General features: G+C 39.7%; 1 protein-coding gene across 3 annotated transcripts in view; it reads left to right on the forward strand.

The window, feature by feature from the left end:
- Positions 1–8,196: 8,196 nt before the first annotated feature.
- Positions 8,197–24,224, forward strand: part of LOC146647665 (contactin-associated protein-like 4) — a 127,328-nt gene continuing 111,300 nt past the window's right edge. For 2 of the 3 annotated variants that reach the window (XM_085389356.1, XM_085389357.1), the window contains exon 1: positions 8,197–8,391. In XM_085389356.1, coding sequence (XP_085245482.1) covers positions 8,307–8,391 — 85 coding nt within the window. In that variant the 5' untranslated portion in view covers positions 8,197–8,306. The remainder of the gene's footprint in view (positions 8,392–24,224) is intronic. The other variant, XM_085389359.1, reaches the window with a different exon arrangement.

Here is a 24,224-nt window from a genome sequence, read left to right on the forward strand (position 1 = left end):
GTCTGCATGGGGACACAGTGGGTAGAAGCAGATAGCCCTCAGTGAGCCCATGGTGGAAAAGAAAAAAGAAGTACTTTTAGCTGCTCCCTTACTTGCAAGGGGTTACCATAGTAGGTAGCACCACCTATTTGATTTAGCTAATTTTTTTTTTTTTTTACAACAGATACCCATCCTTTGTGGGTTTTCTATATAGGAGTCCCAAAGAATAAAACTGATGTGGCCCCTGTGGAGGCACATCTACTTGAGCATATATGGGATAGATTGCCCACCTCATACAGCCCCACAGTTCACCCACACCTATCTGCTGTGGGCCTGCATGGACATGTTTGCTGGGTCAGTTGCTGATTAAGTGTTAAATGAGATAAATGGTGGGAATACTTTATTTAATCTAGGAGTCTTTTACTCGTTTAGTTTGGTTCATTTGGCAAAGTGAGAGTGAAGTCGTTTTACTGCAGGGGCAGCAATTAACAGATACACCTGCAAATTCAATTTAATTTCCCCTTTTAAGAGAATTGCTGTGTAGTTTGACAAACATGAGAACTAAAGAGACAGGTAATGATATTTTACAGCTAGCAAGCTTAGAAATCTCACTAGGAGTTTACCACGTTTACTGGGATCTCATTGGTGTATTCGAACTGTTGGCTAAATCGCAGAGTAAATTTGTAGAGTCAGGACTAATAGACACACTGTCCTAAGTGGATATATGATTTGACAAGTCCTGCTTGGAGACATAAGCATTCGAGTCAGTCTATACTACCATTTCCAATATATCCAGGCAGCTACTGAGAGATTTCCAGATGACAGAAAGGGAGATTGTTGCAACAGCTGAAAGGATGAGATGTTCTACAATAAACTCTGAAACTCTGGAATCACTGCCATTTCATCTATTTCATTTTCTTCATATACTAGCATTGATGCTAACGCTGTCTTTTTTTTCATCTTAAACAAAGACTGCAGCAAGCCTTAAGTGTCAACATTAATAGTTTTGAGGTTGTGTTGACATCACAGCTCCCACAAACAATGGCCAGCATGTTAACCAAGAAGCTTAATGTAACCATAACATTTGGCACACACATGCATGTAACATAATGTTAGGATACATTCTAATTGTTTGGGATTTTTTATCCTCTTGATTTTTTTTTTTTAATTTATCTTATACTAGGTTTTAGGTCTTTAAAGATTTTCAGCTGTACTAGTTTAATTCAGACAGGTTATGCATGATAAAACGTTATTGCAAAAGCGTGAGGAAATGAACTTTAAGCAGCTAAGCTCGTAAATGAAGCAACATTATAGATTTGAGTTACAAATCAAAGTAAGCGACAGAGAGTGGAACCCTGGAGCACAGATGTTGCGGTGGTGATGCAGAATAAGAAGAATGATGGAAACTAAGGATGAGCCAAATGAGATGGCGGAGGGACAATAGATGGTCTGAAAGTTCCAGTAAAGACTACAATAAATATAAAGAACAGTAAGTAATATTTTAATCAATAAGCATATGTAGACAAGAGTGGTGTTATTTTGACAGGGAGAACTTATGTGACTGAGAGAAAAAAAGAACATTGAGAGCAGGTCATATAACCAACAGAAACTCTAAACTTACCCATTAAATTCACACAATTACTCAGTCATGGTGACAAGATAAATTAAGATGGCGAACTTGATAAAAATCATAGTTGTTAAACAAATGTTTTCCTTCAATTTAATGTTGTTTTTTAATCATTTATTAACAGAAAAAAAGGCACCACATTGACGTGGTGCATGTGAACATGTAAACTTTTGTGTTATTCACCTTAGTCACACTTTACATTTTTCATCCAGTTTTAAAACAACTGTCTTAAATGATTCTTGTTGATATGTCCTGTTAAATTCATTCATATTACAAGCATATGAGTATATATGATATAACTAGCTTATCACTTTAGCAAAGGAAAGGTAATGTAATGTTATGCCCACATTTGTCACTAAAATATTTTATATTATCCAGCTGTTTCCTGACAAACAAGGCTTCAACATGAAAATGTGATTTCCTCCTTCAAGTTAAAAAAGAAGCCCCCAACGAGAGTGATTTGAGTCCTCAAAGCATTCATTTCTGCAATTTGGCTTTTATGCTGTGCTAACAGAAAAATAACAAACTAAAACTAAATGAGCCAGAAACCATCTTGCGAGGGGATGACACCAGCTGTGAAGCCGATGAGCCTTCATTTTGATGTCAGCTACACACCTGTCAAGTTTTGCAACTGCAGGTTGCAAGGATGTGACAAAATCTGTCTACACACACATAAACACCTGCCAAAATACTCAAAACTGCCTTTGTGCTTGTTCCAATCACATTATGTGTCTCCAGGACCATATTTTGCCATGATGGCAGAAAAAATAAATGTGCATGCACTCAGATGGTGATAACATTTATATTGATGCTACTGCGATTACTTCTTCATATGGAGAGTTGCAGTAAAAGTTTGAAAGAAAGTAGAATAGGGGGATGAAGCATGGGGCTAATAGTCTCTTGGCCCTCTGACTTCAGTCCCATTTACTGTGTGAAGTACTCATGAGTCACATCCATCTTCAGACATATAAATTTCTTCCAAAGCACACAAAACCACCTTTGTGGTAGTTGCTGTTCCAGTAAGTGGAAAACACACGCACGCATGTACGCGCACAAGACAGAGACAGACAGAGAGAGAGATAAAGAGATTCAGATGATTCTGACGAAAACACAACCAGCTGGTAATAAAGAGAAATAAAGAATCTTCACCTGGACTTGTTTGAGTCTATTTAAAGCGTTACACAAAAAGTGCATGCTGACTTTAGTAAATGATAGTTGAGTGAAAGGAATCCACAGGAACTGGAGGATGTTTGCCTCTGACCTGTGGCTGTCAGACTAGAACCATAAGCTCCAAAGACAGACTACTATATGTGAAAATGGGAAAGAGACATAGAATACAACGTAACTAACTACTAGTGTAACACTGGACATAACATAGCAGTTGAAGTCTGAAGTAAAAATCCCGCTATTATAGGATCTTGGGGGTAACTGTGACCGAGGACCTGTCCTGGGGCAACCATATCACCTCAGTTGTACGGAAGGCCCAACAGCGCCTCTACTACCTGAGGAGACTGCGGAGCGCACACATTCCCAGATCTCTGATGTTGAACTTCTACAACTGTGCCATCAGCAGCGTTCTGACGTATGGATTTCTAGTGTGGTTCCCCAGCTGCACCAAGGCCGATCAGCAAGCACTCCAGCGGGTGGTGAAAGAAGCTGGCAGAATTATTGGAACAAGTCTGCCAGAGATCAGTAATATCTTCCCCACTCGCTGTCTGAGGAGGGTGCACAGTATCCTGCGGGACCAACATCACCCTGCGCGCCACCTTTTCCATCTCTTGCCCTCAGGGAGAAGGTACAGGTCTATACAGGCCAGAACATCCAGACTGGCCAACAGCCTGTATCCACAGGCTGTGAGGCTCCTGAACTCTCTGCCCCCCTCTCACGGACAATAACCATATCCAACTTCTTAATAGCAATGAACTGGTCTGCATTGGTGCATCATATCTTTATTCTCTTCCCCCTCCTGCCCCCCCCCCCTTTCTTAAATAGATAACTATCATATCTGATATCATATCTCACAGTACAATAATATTGAATGGGTTGCATTGTTGTATTTTGTCATGTTTCTCAGGTCTTTGTCTGAATTTCTACGAACATTATTGCTAAGGATTGTCTTATTGCATTGGAGTCACACTGGGTTAAATATGTACACTTGGGTTTTAAGGGGTATTTATTATTTTCTTCTTTTTTTTGGGTTGTATGGAAGCCCCAAACGCAATTTCATTGTTCTTGACAATGACAATAAATAAATAAATACTAATACTAATACTAAATACTAATACTAATACACCAGTGGTTTTCAAGTATTGTGTTCCCAAGACAAACCATAGAGCAAAGCACACCTGCATTCATATCTGTGCAAAACAGCATCTATGGAAAGGCTGTCAGCTCTTTTGAGTGTGTTGTCAGACGAAGGCACTTTTAATCATCTAGACCTAGAGTGGCAACTACAACTTTTTTGCTTTGCTACAAGTTCCACAAGTATACACACTTCCTTCATAAGATACCCAACAATAAGAAACTTACAATCTTCATTGTCATTCTGTGACCCATTTGGCCTCATTCAGCTTTGACTGATTCTGCTAACAGTCTGAATGTGGCTGCTACAAGTCAGCCAAAGGTCTAACATACATCGTCAGTTGTGTTATGATATTTAGTCATGGCCAATCTTTTGGCCAGCCCTGCAACTGAGTCATAAATTGTAAATATTCCCAGATTAGGCACAGATGGTGTCTAGGAAGATTGGCAGCTCTTCACAATAGTTTCTACTGATTTTTTTCTGTTCTTTAGGTTTTGGGTCATACTTGTATTTAGCTGTGGGTTACGGTTTACTAAAAACAGAGGTTCCACCACATGGATATATAGATATCCTCTTTCATAACGGTCAGGGTCTATGACATGTCATGCTGCAGTAACTCTCATCATGTGGCAATAAGACAAATATCTCTTTTATAAAAGGTTTTTAAACCAATTTTCTGCAATTTGCTTCTGTTTTCTAACTGAGCGTCAACAACATACAAGTGTAGGATTATTTTTATTATTTTTTCTGCAGTTGTATATATTCCAGTAATGATGTATGTGTGGCATAAAATCCCAAGGCACAAGTGAACTTTATCACATAAAATAAAAATAAAATAAAAAGTAGGTTTGGTGTTCGTGAGGCAGCCGGCTCAATGCTTGACTTCACCAGGCTCTTACATCTTGTGGAGCCCTTATCTGTTAGTATATTCAAAACCTTAACTGGCACTTTGTAAATCAGGCTTTGCTCCCTATCGACCTTAGTGCACCAACAAGACTGACATTCTTGATCCATCTATCAAGCTTCTACTTTGTGAATAGGCTTGCAAGAAAATTAAACTCCTTAACTTACTAATCCAACCCCTTTTTTTTCTGCAGAGAGTCACAGCCTCACAGTTTTGGAGTTACAAATAAACTTCTCCTCGAATGACAAATTTCTGAGAAGCCATTAACAAAGTCATTACCCAAGGCTTAATGGTGACAAAAATCCTAAAGTCTTTTGGTCCTGATGTCATTTTGCACGCATTTCCATGAAACCACAGCTCAGGCGGCTACGATGTAAAGGACGTTTCTCTTTGAAATGAAACAAATTGCTTTTCCCACATTCCCCATTGTGGCTCAGTCACACACAGGACCGCCAAATGATTTTTATCAAACCTTTGAGATACAGCAACAACTAATCTTTCCCTAACAAAACAGAAACGGCTCATTCTGGGGTTTTTTCTAAGCTAAAGATTGTGAAATGATTTTTCAACACTTAAAGACGAGAAGAAGTAAACAAAAACTGACATCGCCTTGTTCCGCTACAGACATCAGCTTCAGACAAAAGTGACAGAACCATTAAATGGCTTGTGGCATAGCTCACATTCAAATCATTTAAAAATCTCTTATTCGCCTGATGTGAGCATTAAAAAGCCAGATGGTTTCTCCGTATGAGACGTGTCCACAGGCCAACCAGGGGTCAGACACTCATGTTGAGTGTTGTCCACATGCAAGGTGTGGTCATCTCTCTCTGTCTCTTTCTCCCTCCCTCAGAAACTGACTTCAGTGTTATTTGATTCCCCTGATGTCTTGCTGTTTTCTCTCAACAGGTTTTTTATCGTCTGACTCCCCTGCTGTCTACGCTCTCAGTAGGTTTTCATTATCAGATTCCCCTGCCGACAATCTCTGCACGCCTTCCCCTCTCGTCTTTGTTTTCAGGGCTCTTTCTTTTAATGTACAAATCCCGGTGAATGCAACCAAGAGCTCCTCTCCCGTGTAGGTTCTCAGTTACCCCTCTTGTCCACTGAAAGGGGTGTGCATCTGAGCTAACACAGAGCTGTTTTATTCAAGGTTTTCACGGCCAACTCCGTGAGCTGCATGAAAATTGGGGTGCATTTTTTTACACAGGACTATCACTCCATTTGCATTATTCCTAATGCTGCTACACGCTGCTCTTATTTTGCTGGAATACATGTGCAATTCTGTGAGATGTTGGTCCAGATACATACAATTTTAACATAATTACTTTCAAAATGACATGAAGAAAATAATGGGCTCAGAGGAGTAAAGAAGAATAGTGTTTACCCCCCAGCCAGTTGTTATATTTCATAACAGAAGCCTTTAGAGTTATATACAATGTATTCTGGAGTTTGAGCTGCAACTATTTTTAAGCTTGCAGTACGATTGTGGCTACGTTGCTACCAACAATTCAACAGTCATCTCCTGCAGGCTGGATAAAGCTAGTAATTTGCAGACTACTTGCTGACTTCAGCCTTTGCAGAGAGTATCTAATCCACATTTTCTATGCTTATTGTCAATAATGTCCTCACAAACATAGCCTAAGTTTTCAATAGTGAGCCAAAGGCTGTGATCCATAAGCGCAGGCTTTAGATTGTTCTAAACATTTAGTTTCAATCATTTTTTTTTTTATTATCTTGGCTGTGTATGATGTCACTGGGAGCAGCTATTGATAATTTTGTCATCTCAGGCACTTGGCTCTGGCTGTCAGCACAGCAGCACCACCCACCTGCTGTTAAAACTTTCTGTTTACAACGTGCAGCCAGGCAAAAGAACATTTTCTTAAAGGGAACTTAATGGAAGAGGAGTTCAATGATCTTGTTTCAGATTGCAGGTGAACTCTAGGGCTGGGGATGCTAATCATCCAAAGTTCTTATTGTCCAAAAACATTAGAAAAAGGAATCTGCAATGATCCATAAATTATCCTAATATGTCTGCATATTCAGCCCTCGTGGTTTGGAATCAAGTGGTGTGAAAGGTTTCTGTGGTTCTTTTGTGATGATCTTTAAATATACAGAACCCAACTGAATTTAAATTGAGCAAAACCACTTCACTCTTTCAGTGTTACTCAGCAGGCAGTGGTGAATAATTATGACCCACAATAAGGTCAAAAGTCTTCATTGGCATTCATTTAATTTATGTTCTTAATCTGTAAGGAATCTGATTCTTGCAGAAGAGAATAATATCTGCATAAAGTTGCCGCTATCAGGCCGTGACAAATGATACAGATTGACACTTGATTTCATCTGCCAGCAAAATCCAACCCTTCCCTTCAGGAATGACATATAACTGCTCGATTTATTTAGCACAGTTGGTTTTATATTGAACCCATCTTCCTTTGTTTCTGCTGTTTCTGATCAGAGAACTGGAATCTCTCACGACCTGAATATGACCATACAAATCTTCTCATTTCGATTCTAGGTTGGTTATTTCCCGAGAAGTCGGTATGATCAGCCTCCCACTCACTGTCATGCTCACTGCCTGCTATTGTCTTTCACACTGCTGTACATGCTGTACATGTTACACTCACCCTGGGGTTATACAGTCATGTACTTCCTCTGTTATCTCTTCCGAAACACAGTCCTCAGTGTCACTGCTGCTCCCATTGTATCTAGTTTGCACTAAATGCATCATCGGTTATTGCTTGTGGATATTATTCACTTTCATATGACACCAAACTGCTACACAACTCTGTATGAACACATGTTCTTTATATAATTTATTTTAGCTGTTTTGGGCTAACTGGTTCATATACAGTAACATTCAAAAGGGTTTAGCCATCTCTCATTTCTTTATATTTTGAATTTAAGGGGACAGATTTTCTTGTAATCTTTAAAATTGGTGCTGGGCAATAGTTCTCCAGATTTTCTAAATGTCTTCAGAAACCACAGGAGTGTGGGTTTGTTTTTTTTTTGTGTGTGTGTGTGTGTGGATTCAAATTGGACTCAGGATACAGAAGTTCATTGTGTTGATAAAGGATACTTAAACATGCAGACTGGAGAAGCTGACCACCAAAGATCTGATTGGTTAACAATCTGCTCTACCTCCTGAGCCATAGTCAAGAAAAGTCACTCTTACAGTGGGTAGCTAAACATAAATGACAATGACTATTTTAGCATGGTGATATTAGCATATAGCTAAAAAACAAAACAAAACCTGAGAACAATTATCTTTGACTGAAACATCCAGAAATATTTAAGTTCTGATAAACTGGACGGGACTGCACAACACACTTCAGCCACCTCTCTCCCTCTCTTATTTTCTCTCTGCCCCCTCCTCCTCCTCCTCCTCCTCGCTTGCCTCGCGCTTGAGGAGATCTCTCTTGTAGCTGGAGAGGAGAGGTCGACCGTCTCTCCTCCAGCAGCCGCCGGGCTTCTCTGCAGCCTCCTGCCGCTTCATCATGGATCTGGGGACTAAAAGAGTCGCTTGGATTATCGCTCACGTCGCCCTGCTTCTCTCCATCTCTTACGGGACAACCGGAGAAGGTGAGCCGGCTGTGCACGTCTTACTTTTCCCGGAGGATATGCGGGGAGTGCGGGCAGCGCAGACCGCACAGAGCAGTGTTTAATTTCTTTTTGGAAAATCAGAGTTTCTTGTCTCTGTACTGTGTGCAAATGTGTTGAGTCTGTTGTTTGGTGAACTTGTTGTGATGATGAGGAAAATGTGGTGCTGCTCTGAGAATTGGCGCGCCTCTGTTGCGCATCACTGTACCGAAGTGGTTCGCTGTAGTAAGAGTGATCAGATCTCCTCTTGTTTACTAAAACTCTATCAGCATCAAAATTACACACATAAAGTGAAGTCGACCTTATTTACAATGCAGATTTTCACCTTTCCGACTTTTAAATATTTAATCCTCACATTTTATTCATGGTAAAATATTTCCTCTTAGGGAGCTTGGCCACGAAAACGAGGACGGTGTTGCTCTGGAGAGGTATCAACATATGTATTTTAATCTAAGCTGAAGACGGCAGTTAATTTGCTTTGCATGCTCTAAAAGCACATTGTTACTTCATAGTTAATTTGGTGTTCAGTACACCGTGACGATCATCCTGGAACTGAGCCACGTCTGTTCGTACACACACGCACATCTGACAGGAGTCAGGTGTGGGAGAGAGAAAAATGTGGAACGCAGATCGGAGAGCCAATTTGATTCCGCAACTTCTTTATCTAACTGAGCAGTTATTTTATAGCTCAGGTCATCTGTAAACGTGGAGGCAGGTCTGAGATCGTCCACATTTCGCTGGAGTTAACGAAAAAAGAGGAAAATGGAGACGAATTGATGTGAATCTTTATGTGTAATAAGCCATTGCAATTTTTAACTGAAACAGATGTAAAAGTTCTCTCCGTGGTTTTATTCTCCTTTTCCACACCTCCCTGATATGAGACCAGATGCTCTATTTGTTCATTCTTTTCATGTCTTCTTCTTCATTCTCTTCCTTGACTTTTCTTAGCTGAAGAACCAACACCATCGTCTTTGTCCATTTTCAGTATTTCATTCTTGCAGTCTGCATCCTTGTAGCCCTCTCTGTGACACTTTGTGACACATCTTTATGATAATGTGGCACATTACCATAAAAGTGACAAAGGAAGCAATCTGCACCATTATTTGTGGTTCTGCTGCAGTTTGATGGAAAGATGGTCAGGTGAAAGACAGTAAAGAGAGTGAGTTGCAGACAGATTCTTTCTTTCTTCTGTAGCTGGATGGATGAGGGGGCGCAGGTGATGTCAAGTTATCAGATCCACTATACACTACAGCTTCACCAAAATAGCTTAATTTCCTCAGCTGTTCCGCCGTATCATATCCTTTCTGCTCCTTTTCCTCCCGCTGCGCCTCTCTTCTCTTGCTTAAATGCACTCATGTCTCTGCTCATTTCTGTTCTCTCTCTCTCTTTGTCCTCCTGTTTGCTGTCAGCTTCGTCTCTATACAGCAGATTTCCTTTTTTCGTCTTCTCGCTCCGCTTCTCTCTATAATGCCATCTTGTTGTGCTCCCCATTACCTGGGTCTTTGCTCTTCAGCTGCATCTGAATAGAACGGCTGCTTGTATCGTGTCACTTCCTTCCTCTTTTGATTTCCCCACCTGCTTATTTTGTCAGTGTCATGGCCACATCACTTTATTTTGCTCACTATTTGTACTCTTTCTCCTGACACACTCCTTTTTTGGGTCATTTCTGAAAACTCATTCCGTGTGCTTTTGTTCCTCCCACTACCATTTCTCTCATGTTGTAAAAAAAAAAAAAAGCCTTTTTACAGCATTTCACTTATCAGTAGATAGAAATATATCAATTTTCTGTTGGTCCAGCTTTAAATTGTTTTGGCCCCTCTTTCTCTGCCTGTCTCTCTCTGTTTGTGTCGCACAGCCTGACCCAGCAGCACACTCATCATGCATGGACCATAAACCACAGCGGCGTAATAAGTTAAGACTGCAGGGGTGGAGGGGAGAGAGAGAACACCAGCTGCAGGTTTTAGACTTAGCCTTATATCTACATCTCCACCACCCCTGGAGATGGTTCACTGTTCATTATGGCTGAGGTACTAAATGACAACAAAGTAGAAATACATATTTTAACAGCCACAGATGGTGCTCCAATGACTTGTTAGCCGGAGGAGTGGAGCGCTGGGTTTTGTGTGATGAGATTCAAGAAAGTGAGTGTGTGAGTGAAACAGCAGGGCCGCAAAGTCACTGCGCATTTAATCACCTTTTGATATCAACAGCGTGACAGAGTTCTGTGTATTTTGAAAAACCTTGTTTATGAAAGTAGAGCAGTGAAGGGCAGGTCGTGCAGTCTCAGCAGAGACCAAACGTATTACTAAAAGGTTTCATTCAAATCACAAAATCTGTCTCGCATAACAACATCAGGCGCTGAAACTTCTTCATTACTTTTGATTTCTTATGATTCCAAACCAATAAATTGATTCTTGGTACCAAAATTGTTTTTAAAAATATTTTTTATATTTTCCCTATATTGGCTTCTCTTCATTCACTTGCTGTCAAATCTAGAATTGAATTGAGAATTCTGCTCCTTACATTTAAGGTCTCGAATAATCAGGCCCCATCTTATCTTAAAGAACTCATACTACCATATCATCCCAACAGAGCACTTCGCTCTCAGACTGCAGGGTTACTTGTGCTTCCCAGGATATTTAAAAGTAGCATGGAAGTCAGCTTTCAGGCCTCTTTTGTGAAACCAGCTCCCAGCTTGGATTCGGAAGATAGGCACCCTCTCTACTTTTAAGATTAGGCTTCAAACTTTCCTTTGTGACAAAGCTTATAGTTATGGCTGGATCAGGTGACCCTGAATCTACCCTAAGTTATGCTGCAATAGACCTAGGCTGCTTGGGGCTTCCCATGGTGCACTGAGCATTTCTCCTTTTCTGACCTCTTTTCACTCACCATGTGTTTATACATCGCTCTGCACTTAATTATGAGTAATTATTAATCTCTGGCTCTCTACCGCAGCATGTCTTTTGTCCTGTCTCCCTCCCCTCACCCCCAGCCGGTCACGGCAGATGGCCGCCGCTCCCTGAGCCCTGTTCTGTCAGAAGTTTCTTCCTGTTAAAAGGGAGTTTTTCCTTCTCACTATCGCCATAGTGCTTGCTCAAATGGGGTCGTCTGATTGTTGGGGGTTCTCTGTATTGTTGTAGGGTCTTGAGCTTACAATATTAAGTGCCTTGAGGTGACTGTTGTTATTTGATGCTATATAAATAAAATTAGATTAAATTGAATTGAATCAAATCTCGAAGGTAAACAACTGAAACACGATTACTTTTAATCATATCTGGATGAGTCTGTGAGGTACTTAGATAAATTTGAGCTGTAGTCCCTGATTAACTGACACAATAACTGCAAACAATTTCCACAGCTGTTTCTACAGCTGTCTTTTATTCTGTCATTTGACAGTTTTTCTTCTTTTACCTTCTTCCTTTAGAACTTGCCACAGCAGATCATCTGCCTCCACCTCACCCGGTCCCTTACATTTTTCTCTGTCACATCAGCCTTCTGCATATTGTTGTGGAAGTTTTCCATTTAAATAAAGCCTGCAGACGAGCAGTGAGCGGTAGCTAACATTCTTTAATCCAAACACACAAAGAACAGAAAACCAAGCTTGTGGAGAGCCTGCATGACTGCGGGGCAGACGTTCAGCAGAGTCTCTCTGAGCCTAGCATGGCTCTCAGTTAAATACCTTCTTCAGGAACAAAAGGCTGTTTCACACCTTAAGGTTCACACTCCCTTGCTACCTACCAGAGTCCTCAAAGAGACAAAAGACTCTTCCTGTGGAGCTGTCTGCTTCCCCCAACTTCCTTACTACACCCCCACCATTTGTCTTAATGTATGAGTATGAGACTTGTTTAAATCCAGTGGCACCAAGGCATTATACAATAAAATAATGTGATTAATACAGAAGTAAAAGAAATTCCTATACAATCCCACCCTTTGATTCTTAAATCAAGAATCACATTAATACCAGAATTTCTTTCCTGACATTCTGTATATCATATCAACATTATTGTACACTTAAAGGAGTTTCACACTGTGTATCCTCACTTCACTGTTCTCCCACCACCCTTTGTTCATCTTTAATCTTCCCCACAATCTAAGCTCTCACATGCAAATGGAAACAACAATGATCCAGAGGAAAGGTCTTCTCCAGAGTGTCAAAGTACTTTGCATGGCAAAGTGAAACCGCATTAGGTGGTCATTCTCATTCTCAGTCATGGTCATGGCTCCTGGTGTCTGTGCCATTTACAGAGTCATAATTCCAACACTGATCTCCCTCTGCGCTCTCACTTTTGGAGCTTGGCACGCTCTCTCCATCCCTTGATTTCTGTTCCAACGCCACGGACGATTTAAGGCAGAGCACGTCGTACACCTTAGTTGTCTTCCTCAACGTCAACATCGAAACTCTTTCATTTTATTTTAAGATTTTGCTGTTCAAAATCTCCTCGTGACAATCCTTTGGAAGCCCAGTGGTGCAGCCCAGTTGTGCAGCCCACTGTCGTTTGTCAGCTGTCCTGGAGATGGTCCCTGCTTCTCACTGGTCCTCTTGAAGCCTTCTCTCCTGGTCATGGTCTACATTTGCACCTCAGTCAATCCTTCCATATCCCTCATGTCACGGTCTCTGCAATTTAAAAATGAAAACTTCCCCAGAAAACCCTCTTTTGCCCTATGTCAGGTTATCACAATTAGACATGCACAATAAAGTTGTGCACTGTCTCTTAAAAATTCCCAGGGCTTCTCCCCTGGAGTAGTTTCACTTCAAGCCCTGTCGTAAGAAAAAACATTAGCCAGCGGTGTGTCCTGCTGTAAATCATGTGATTAGATCCCACGATTAACCCTCTGCGGTGGAAAAAGTGATGTAGATGTTAGCGCAACACATCTGTATGCACACTTTCTCACAGTGACCTCTGCACTGTAAACAATACAAGGTCATGAATAACACACTGCTGGTAAATTCACAAAGACACAGAAAGTGGCAATTAAAAGGTTAAGTCAGCACGGCCCAAAAGCTCATGCAACCTGTTGCTGTCATCTTTCTGCTCCTGTAAAAAGAAACATACATACATCCACCCTTTGGTCACTCGGGGTGGAGGTGCAAGCTTGCATACTGATGTCAAGTCAGTCAAGCATTTGTCAGTCCAGTCAGTCCCCGTTTTTTATTTGCTGACAGTAGAACCTCTCGTGACGCAATAAGTTTCTACTGCCAGCAATGACGTCATTTCAAAAAAGAAAAAAAAGAATTTAGACTGGATTACCTCGCTGAATCCTTTTTGACAGGGACTTGTTTTTTTGATTGTCCCAAATAAGTGGCTTTCTCCCGAGCCCATTTTAATTTTGGAGAAGCTCACTTGCGATTGTTCAACATGTTGTGTAGCGCTTTCGATCCCGATATTGCAGGCCTGCTTGAAAAAGAGAAAATTGCCAAACAAAAAATCTCAGTGCACTGTTAAAAATCAAAAAATATGAAGGCCTCTTTTTAGAAGTTGTCTAAGCATACTCTCTTAGAATGATAGATCAAAACTGGCAGGTTCAAAGTGGTACCAAAAAAAAAATGCATCAGTAAATCCCCAAAACATTCATCCACCAGTCACACCTCACACAACAGCAATATTCTATTAGATAATGAGTTTTGTTTTCCACCATGTACCCAGATGTGTGTCACGATAAGACCTCCCTCACACATCAGAAACAAGAAACTCAAGAATCTATTAGTCTCCACTCATCTGACCCTCCTGCATCATTCTGTTTGACCCCTGCTATGATTCAATCATCCTTCCCCAAAAATAATACTAGTTCACTAGTCTATGTATCACTTCTTAACCTACTGAGTGAACCGGACAAGATGATGGTCACAGAAACGCATGCTTAAAATACTGTTTGATCTTCATGAGCTTCATTGCATGTGTGTTTGTGTTAGTACGATTAATGCATTTTTCTGTTTGTGTAATTTTTGTGTACCTCTCCTCTTTGCGGTGCTCCAGACACTTTTCAATTCTCCACGCAAGGCAGTCGTTTTTTCTTCCCAGTTTCCTAAACCCAAATTTTTACCATCTGTTATCTCCAGTGCCAGTGGCTTTTGAGAAACTCACAATACTAAAAAAATGTCATCATGTTTTTGGAATCGTTCTCTTCAGTTTAGTTTCCATCAATGGCCAGGTGACAATTAATGCTATTTTTGGCACTTGTTTATGTCAAAGCAGTAGACAGCAGGTTTATCAGAGTGGTAAAATTGAAACAAAACAGCAAAATTGTTGTTTATTAGTCACTGTTTGAGTTTTCGTCTTTCCTTGCAAATATTTTATTTATAACAAATATCGAGCCAAGCAATAATGTGAGTTTGTTATCAAGAGAGTTTCTCATTCTGTGAGTGAACTTGAACTGCAGTTGGCACAATTGCCCTTGCTCTATTTTGCAGCCTTGTTTGGGTCAACATACTGTAGTGGCCCATGAATGAACTCCACCTCCTGCAGGTTGGAGTTAGAGTGGCCCTTGAATTTGCTGCAAACTACTGTCAGCTATTTTGACCAAAGTGGCTGAAAAACGCTGTAAAAAAGAGATTCCCAATCCCACAATTATACATGTCCTTGAATAACATTATCGATAACAGAGTAGGTACTCTGGCACGGACCACTCTGTTTATCTCTTTGATCTAATTGTACCCTTAGAAAGTTTTCATGTTTCACTTTGTTCAGTTTTATTTTGTGTGTCCTTAAGCACAATGTAGGAAGTATGGCACAGCCCTGAATATATTTCTAGATTAATTAGAGGCTTGTTTAATTAATTTTGATGTTTTATTGGGACATAATAACTTGCCAGTGTTTGAAAAAACCCTCAGATTTCCTGGAATATTGCTTTTTGTGGATAACAGTTTTTTATCAGAGCAAAGCTTTGGTACATGTGAGATATATCCGGTTTGGTTATTTAATTACATGGTGCGTCTGTTACTGTTAGCAGCTGTGAACGACACAACTAAACAGTGTTGTACCCATATCCAAAGATTTATTAGCAGCTTGCCAAAGGACAAACCAACTGAGAATGTATACAACTGTATTAAACTCTGTTATTGATTCGCTGGCCTTGATTTCCCCATGGCTGTTGTGTACTAATAATGAAACACAAAAGCCTGTATTATTCAAAGCTGGGTGTGGTTTCAGCAGATGCAGTACAAGCCATCTCTAATTAGTGAATAAATTCCACTGGACACTGTTCAGTGTCTAATGTCCTGTCAACCAAAAGCAGTTATTATAAGGATCAGGTTCAAAATTCATTTCCCCTCTTCTGTCTGTGTTTACTCCCCCCTGATGTTTATGTCCATGTTGCTCTGCAAACCCAGGCAAACTACTTAAGTAGTTTATTTTCTGATGGGATTCATTACTCATAAAAATCGAAAAAAAAGTTGGTTTTCAAACATCTGGTAAACATATTTCAATTCAAGCACGGATATTTAACCTTAACAAGGAGCTTGGTGGTTCTGTGTGGTGTTCTCCCTGGGTACTCTGGTTTCCATCTACCCCAAAGACATGGCTGGTGTTGGATTAATTGGTCTATCTAAATTAGCTGTAGTGTGAATGTGTCTCTGACACGGTTTGACTGCATAGCACTGTAACAGAACTATAATGTAGAAGCATGAAATTTGTGATATTTAACTTACCTGGAAAGTGATGTGTAAGACTAAGGGGGCTGAAGGGCGTTTTCCCTTTAGACATCTATACAACTTGACTTTTTGTCTTATACCTAATGAAGTGCCTTGTTACCTAAATCTAACAAACAGCCACATGGAAGAACTATAACCCAGTTCAATAAACATGACTCATTATATGAAAGTTTTGATCAGTTTGCAAACTGCTTTGAGTCTACTACAACAGTTACAAAAGCATAATTTTAGAGTCTGAGACATTTCTACACAAACACACTCATAACAACCTTTTTATCATCTAGTGCTGTGCGCTGAACAGGTTGCAGACCCAAATGGAAAGTTTGAGAAGCCAGGTGTGAACTCACATAATAGCTTTAATGCTGCAGCTTCAAAAACACATAATATAAATTAAAGGGACCACTAGGTGAGGCGAGGAAGTAAATGACATGAGTCATAGGAAGCACAGGAAAGCTGGAAGACACAACTGAACAGGAAACACGAGCTAACATAGAGCAGAACAGGAAGACTAGATAGGGGAACATGGAAAGACAATAGGACAAAGATAAGATGGGGACGCAAAGGAACACATAAGGAAGTAAATCAGGATTAATGAGACAGGGGAGGCAAAACTCAATACCAAGCACAAGACCATCAAAATTAATCAGGAAATTACTAAACACAGAATCAAAGACAGGCGAAAATTAGACAAGGCATGAGAACACAAGGGAAGAATGACAGGTCAAAGAAGGAATACGAAACAATCTTAACTGATAAAAAAAAAAAAAAAAAACACAAATGAGAAAACTAAGCAACATAGAGAAAACAAGAACAAGACACTGAGGAATAACACCTAACTCGGCACAAGGGATTGCAAGACAAAAACACAAATGGAGCTAGACCAGACATGGGAACAAAAGGAATTCAAGGAACACAAAATAAACTAAAGCCCAGAAGTAAACTAGGTGTGAAACAAACCTTTAGACTATTAATAAACAGAGAAACTAAGAAATGCAAAGTTTAAACAAAACTCAAAACACCCAGGGATTGTAACACTTTTGCATGTTTCCATTCTGAAAAAGAGATCAATTTATCCGTTGCACTTCCTGGAAATTCTTCTTCATCCAAACTACGACTGAAATAAAGCAACCAAGATATTCAGATTTTAATTCTTGCTTTGGCTCATTTCAGAAATTATACAACTATAGAAGACATAAAGTTTACCTTCCACAACCAAACTAAACATCTTGAGTAAAGTCGCTGGTGTGCCCTTTAAAGACAGTTTCAATCTGCTATTTCCTGTGATGACCATGGTGTAGTCCATCTGGTTGATGAGTGTTTCAGTGAGTAGGTGCATATAATAATTTATGCATGTTTCTCTTCTCGGGGTAGGTTTAAATTAATTATATTGGCCCGAGGTGTTTATGTAAGCACATTAATATGAAGATGTAGCTGCCTGAAGTGAAGGAGACACTTCTGACCTCCTGCTAAATGCACTAATGTTTCTCCTAGGAAAGAGGACACTCCCTGCCTTTGCTTCCTCGAGCCGAGGCTTAAGATTACGGTGTATTCACGGTCTAAATGCTTGCTAAATGGCTGCTTAAGTGCAGAATTAGTTAGAAAGCAGAGTATATAATAAACCTTAAAATTCTTCAATATGTATTTATACAACCGGATTAGAGGGTGAATATGTAGATGCGAGCTGGGCTGTTTGGAATATTATACAACAGACTCAAACTCGTACAAAATGATTGAATGAGCAAGGTGAACAAATGAAAGAAAGCAAACAGCTTTCCAAGAAGGAAGAGAACAGCTAAAAATATAAGTAATGATTTTAAAGGCTATCTAAATCTACTGTCAAAGTTGATTCCCTGTAAATGGATTTGGACTGCCATCTAAGAGCCACAACCAGAGGGGAAAAAAAACAGCCCATGGCTTTCTCAGTCCAGTAGCCCAAGTTGTCCTTCAGCCTTTTATTCCCTAGAGAGTCCCCCCTATTGTTCATCATTCATCTAATAATTGTCCATGACTTCACTCCACAAGTCATTCGTTTCAGTGCCATGGGCAAGGTCTGGCTGAATCTGTTTATCACAGTAAATTGAAAGGCAATATCGTATTTACTGAGGGTTTCTGATGTTTTGTTCTTTCTTCACTATAGCTACCATCTTTCAGTTAATGTAATTTGTTTTTTAAAAATAGCATGATTATTGATAATAAACAAAATCTTAATATGTGCTTATTTACTGAGCGTTAGATAATTTATCTGGTACTACATCTTAGACTTGCTGCAGATTGGTCACTTGTAATTCAATTCAATTTTATTTACACAGCGCCAAATCACAACAACAGTCACCTCAAGGCGCTTTATATTATAAGATAGACCCCACAATAAAACATACAGAGAAAATCCCAACAATCATATGACCCGCTATGAACAAGCACTTTGGCAACAGTGGGAAAGACAAACTCCTTTTTTACAGGAAGAAACCTCCGGCAGAACCAGGCTCAGGGACCCCGACCGTTGGGGTGAGAGAAGGATGGCAGGACAAAAGACATGTGGGGTAAATGTGTCACGTTTGGTCACATTTTATTAAATAAGGCTTTAAAATAGTGACTGAGGACATAACATTGTACAAACTTTCGAAAAATGAGTTGGATTAAACAAAGTATGTGCCTTTCTGTGCTAAATTAATTTCTTTATAAATAGGGAACTAAAATGTAACTGTAACTCCAAAACATTCAACATGATACTTTTGTTAAAACACTAGAATTAAATCCAAAGGTCTTCATTTAGTCACATTCTGGCTGTTGGATTCTACGCATTAATTTGCTGTGGTGGTGTGTAGAGGCAAAATAATGAAAGTCGGGTCACTGTCCAAATACTCATGGACAAGTTGGTCCCATTTGACTGTGGGTCTTATCATTTTAGGCAGTGTAACATTATGAATGGAAACATATTGTAGCTTGTAGTCACAGCTGGGAGTTGTAAACATAATTGCACTCTTTCTCATCTCTGGACTTTCAGCTCTGGATCATGTAGGTGGTGTGGGAACAGTGGGAAGAAATATGGAGTCAGCTTTCGATCAATAGATGGGTCAGCTATGATAACACACACCCTATTATTTATTAACGTGACACTATCTTTCTTAGCCGCCTCTGAAATAGTTTTTTCTTATCTAGTCAGTCATTAATCATATTACTCATCATCCACACATGAAAGACTGATGATTGCTCTCACTTTCCCAGCTATCATCTTCAGGTATGTTCCCAGTCTTGTGCTTGCCTTCTACTTCTCAGTCTCATCAGTCTTTCTTGAGGTATTTATCTCCCCGCAGAGCTGATTTAGAGCCACTGGAGTGTGCTCTATAATCATAGCCTAATGACAGATAATCTCAAGAACACTAAATGACTTTAATCCTAGCCTAATGACAGATAATACCACCACACTCCTACTTTACGTGTGTGTGTGCGCGCGCTCATTTGCATTTTTCCTTGGCGTTTCAGCGATGGTGACTCACTGGTTTCTCTGTGTCCTCAAGGAGAGAAGTTTTCAACCTGAAGCTGTTATTAGTTGTCAGTTTACTTTCTGCCTGCTGAGAGAAGGAAAGGTGTCCTCTCCTGTCGTAGCTTCAAAGTCAGTTTGAAAAGCTATTTGGGAGTCAGACGTTTTGTCATGTGAAGCAGACTCCTGGGAAAGTGGAGGTAATGTTCATTCATATTCAATCTGGTCGTGAATCTTTTTTTTCTTCTTACCACCTGCTGCCATTCTGTGCATTGATCATGCTAAACTGAGGTAGACACCAAAAAGAGTCTATTATGCTTTAGTTATCTTGGCAGTAGTTTTTGCTAATTACATCAAATTAAAGACAGCATGGTGTGGTAATTTATGCAGATAAGTACTCAGATATTGAATGCTGATTGGTAGATTAAATTAAAGTTTTTCAAAAAAAAAGGGGGGTCATTTAGGCTGTGGAGGCTCTAGGGGAATATTAGGGAGTTGTAAATGTAAAAGTATACCGTATCGCTTTCAGTATTAATACGATAATGAAAATGCAGAGGATGGTGCTGACTCAGCAGCATATTTCAGGTGTGTCGCAGTCTTGACTCAAGGGAATTTACTGCTTCTCAATGAGCTGCTTGTTTGCACAGAGAAGAACATAAACATAGGAATATTGAAAAAAGTGGCTGAGAATAAAACCTTGTCATGGATTCTTAATGGTCATTTATGTAAATTTGTGCAATATAGAGTCATGAATGGGGTATGATGGAGTCAAGGTTACAGAGGAAGCGAGAAACCACCAGCCATGAATCTGGATTTAATATCATAAGAACCAGTAAGTGAGGACCTGACAGAGGATTAAAGTGCAGTCATTTGACATTAGGACATGGTGGATGGGTTTATTTTTTATTCCAAGGCCACCCATAAGAAGAAACCTGGCTCCCAAAAACAATGAAACCATTTATCTTGTGAGGTAATCATCATCCCAGAGAACTTGTTGTCACTTTAATAGTCTTCTGGAAGTGCTACTTCTACTGAGGTCTGTCCTTCTGCCACGGCGGTGCAGACGTTTTCTCTTCATTCTTTCGCTTTGGTTTTCGCTGTCAGGTAACTTTTCATAAAGCTTTGAAAATGTTTGCATACGTTTAAAAAAAGCATGTAAATATGCATGTAAAAACACAGACCTAAATGCAAGCATGACCAACAGTATAACCAACGTGCATTGGTGATGCTTAGAGTAACAACAATACAACCATACTATTAAATAATAGCTTACATCTACAGTTATTTCCAAAATCTTGTGCCACTCTTCATTTTTTTTATATTTTGCTCCCAAGGAGCCAGACTTTCTCGTCATTTTATTAAGTGGCCTTAAGCAATACTTCTCCCACATTATCCAGGAATTTTTTTTGTGCTTTTACACTAATTTTTATTTTTATTTTTTGTTTTCAGAGGAATTGTTTTTCTTGTTAAGCCACTTAACACTGACCTATGAAACATTCAAGAATCAGAAAGGCCAGGGATGAAGCAGAGAACCACTGTATACACAAAACAGACATCTTGGCAAAGAACCAGTTTTAGATATCTTTAGGAACTTTGTTGCAAGAGCACAATATTTGTATTTTTGCACAAAAAAGGTGATTCCCAAAGAGCTTTTGCATATGTCAGCACTGTGTTCAGTGTGTCCTTGAAAAATTTGGGGAAACTGGACAAGATGAGAACAAAAGAAGAAGTAGCCGGCGTACAAAACTACCTGCAGCAGATGAACAGCAGCTGAACCCAGCTCAGGTCCTGTGTCAGCAAAGACTGGACACAGGACCTTAGATGTATGTGGTCCTTCAGTTGATCCATCTGCTATTTGCCAAAGCCTCAATAAAAATGGTCTCGGTGGAAGGTTTGCTATTAAAAAGCCAAGGAATGGAAACAGTGTGAAAAGGCTTTTAAGGCCAAATGTGACTCAGTGTGAATTAATTATTGTTATATTCCTAGAAATTAATACTTACAAAACTTGAAAACTATAAATGTCCTTATGGGCCCAATAATAAGAATGCATAAAATAAATTTGTCTCGTGTACTAGAGTAACAACATATACAGAAGCTTCTCTAGACATTTCAAAGTATTGTTTTCTGATTAGTTATTGTCATCATTTATGTTAACCCTCCACTACTAGCAAGCTGGAAAATGAACAACTACTCTGTGACAGCTGTGTCATTGCCTTTACCCTTACTTGAGCCCAGTAGAAAAATGATGAAAAACTGGCTCAACATCGAGTCGCAGAAGGAGACAGGTGGTGTCACTGAGCTCTGGAGACACAGACCGCTATGAGAATTATTAATGTCACATTTTCATGTCTTTCCCTTTGCAAAACAGGTTTCACCTTGAATTCCAGCGTGTTGGTCTGTTAAAATGGTACTTATGACTTCTGCATTATTCTCCACTTTTGCAAGGCTAATTAGCGAATGTGTGTTCAGCGTCATTACATATAGTAACTTCATGCCTCACGCTCCTAATTCGCCCTCGTTACAAAAATAGATGCTGATCACAGCTTAATGCTGCCACTGCTGTGTATTTTTTATGAAGTCAGTACTGCATGACCACAGCTCTGCAGCCTGCTCCTCTGATATTCTGCAGCGACTGCTGATGAGAAGAAGCACGGCCAGTCAGTTTGTATTAGAGAGGAGGACAGAGCTGAGTCAGTGGCCATTAAAGACAGAAGGGTGAGGCTGAATTTCAACACAATAAGACAGCGGTAAATTAGAACTAAGCACTTTGAGGTGAAACAGAAGAGGACAAAATGAAGAGATGGGTAGTGAGAAAGAGGAGGAATGAGAAGTGGGGAGAGCTGTATAAAGTGTGGAAGGATAAACTTTAGGGGTCAGAGTCTGCAGGCTGTCTGGCTGGAGTATTCCCTCTGTGTTTCTCACAACTGCAGTGACATTTTCCTCTGCCTTTCCCATTTTATCCCTCACTGATTTTGCTGTATGTGTGTATGTGTCACCATCTGCTCTCTGGATGCACCCCCTCACTTCAATAAGATGAGCTGACTTGACTTCAGGAGACGAAGGAGGAGGACAATGACAGGGAGGATAGCAGCAGTTATGACAGAAACTAAGGAATGAGGGTCAAGATATGTAGAAAAGGGGAGAAGAGCAAGGAAAAAGGGGAAAAAATAAGTATAACGTCAGTTGGGAAGTAGGAGGGTCAAGAGAGGTGAAGTAAAGAACACAGAGGTGAAAAAGAAGACATTGGTAGAATGAGAGGATAGCTTTGTTCAGACCTTAGTACATTCCTGTCTCTCTGTAGTCATATTGTCAAATGGCTCTATAATTTAATCCCCTGCTGGCTTTTAGTAGAGTGTGCCTGGGTTTTCATGTTCAGCTCTTTGTTTTTGCAGACCCCTGCAACTTTGTGTGCGTTTGCCAAGACTGCACTGGTATAAATATTAATGCCTGGGCATAAAAAAATAGATCCAGCCATATAAGAAATCTGAAGACTGAACCGATTTCAGACTGAGAATATTACTGTTTCTTTCTGTATCTTCTTTCTAATTAAGTCACCAAAGAATACTGCATTTCAAGTAAAGACCAGGTTGTGCTTCAGTAGAAGGTAGTCAATGGTTTCTCCCTTCACTGCCTCTTCGGGATCTAGTTAGCTTCACATTCTGGGCTAGTCTACTCAAAGTATTATAATACCCCAAGCTTAGCGTTAGCAACCTATTCAACACATGTCAAGTAACACTTTTGGGGCGACCACCTTCAAGTGCTTCTGGACAGCTTACCTGATCTTAATAAATATAACTTTAATAGAATATGATATTTATAATACAATTTATTTCTAAATATAACCAACAGAAGAGGTGAATGATGGATGAATCCAGAGTTTCTGCAAGTGTATTACAAACCCTAGGACCACCAGGCTGGTAATGAGGGTTGTTTTCTATTAACACAGCCTTGTGAAGTAGGTCTGTAGACAACCTGAGAATTTTTTAGCTGGCTAAAGTCGATCTAGTACTTGTCACAGCTAGCTGCCAGATGCAGACGATTTGTCTCTGCATCTGCCTCAGTGTGTGGAGTATACTTTACCTGTTAACCATTTGAGCCCAAATTAAAATAGCACTATATAAGAACCAGTCCATTTACCATTTACACTATTTAATAGGAAGACAGATCTATTATTTGGAAAAAAAATGAAATCACTTTTTTACGTAAGACATTCTGCTATTTTAATTTAAGGAGGAGTCATATCCATCTCGGTTTTGGTTGAGCAGCTGCTGCAGATACTTGAGCTGGTAAAGGCATGGCATGTATATGCTATTAAGCAACTATTATACAAAACATAATAAAATATACAAATGGTAAGATTTATATTTTGTATATTTTATATCACATGAGAAATATTTCACGTAGAGGTACTAACATAATTGTATTATTCTCCACTTATTACGTTGATATGATTGGAATCTATTATCTTGCTGCAGTAATACAGTAAAAGTCGCAGTAGAAGTAGCGCGTTGTAACATTTTGAAATACTGAAATGCCTCAAACTTGCAGCATGTTAAGCCAATTTTAAAAGTAGCTTGGCCACATTGACGTCAGATATCAGCTAGGCTTCCTCGTGACTTACAAAACTGCCTACGATTAAGCCAGACTCACTGACAGATGTTTTTTGACTATAGCCATAACATTCAC

This window comes from Rhamphochromis longiceps, linkage group LG18, assembly GCF_057381845.1.
Source record: "Rhamphochromis longiceps isolate RC_006_pf linkage group LG18, R_longiceps_female_GT1.1, whole genome shotgun sequence".
Taxonomy (NCBI): domain Eukaryota; kingdom Metazoa; phylum Chordata; class Actinopteri; order Cichliformes; family Cichlidae; genus Rhamphochromis; species Rhamphochromis longiceps.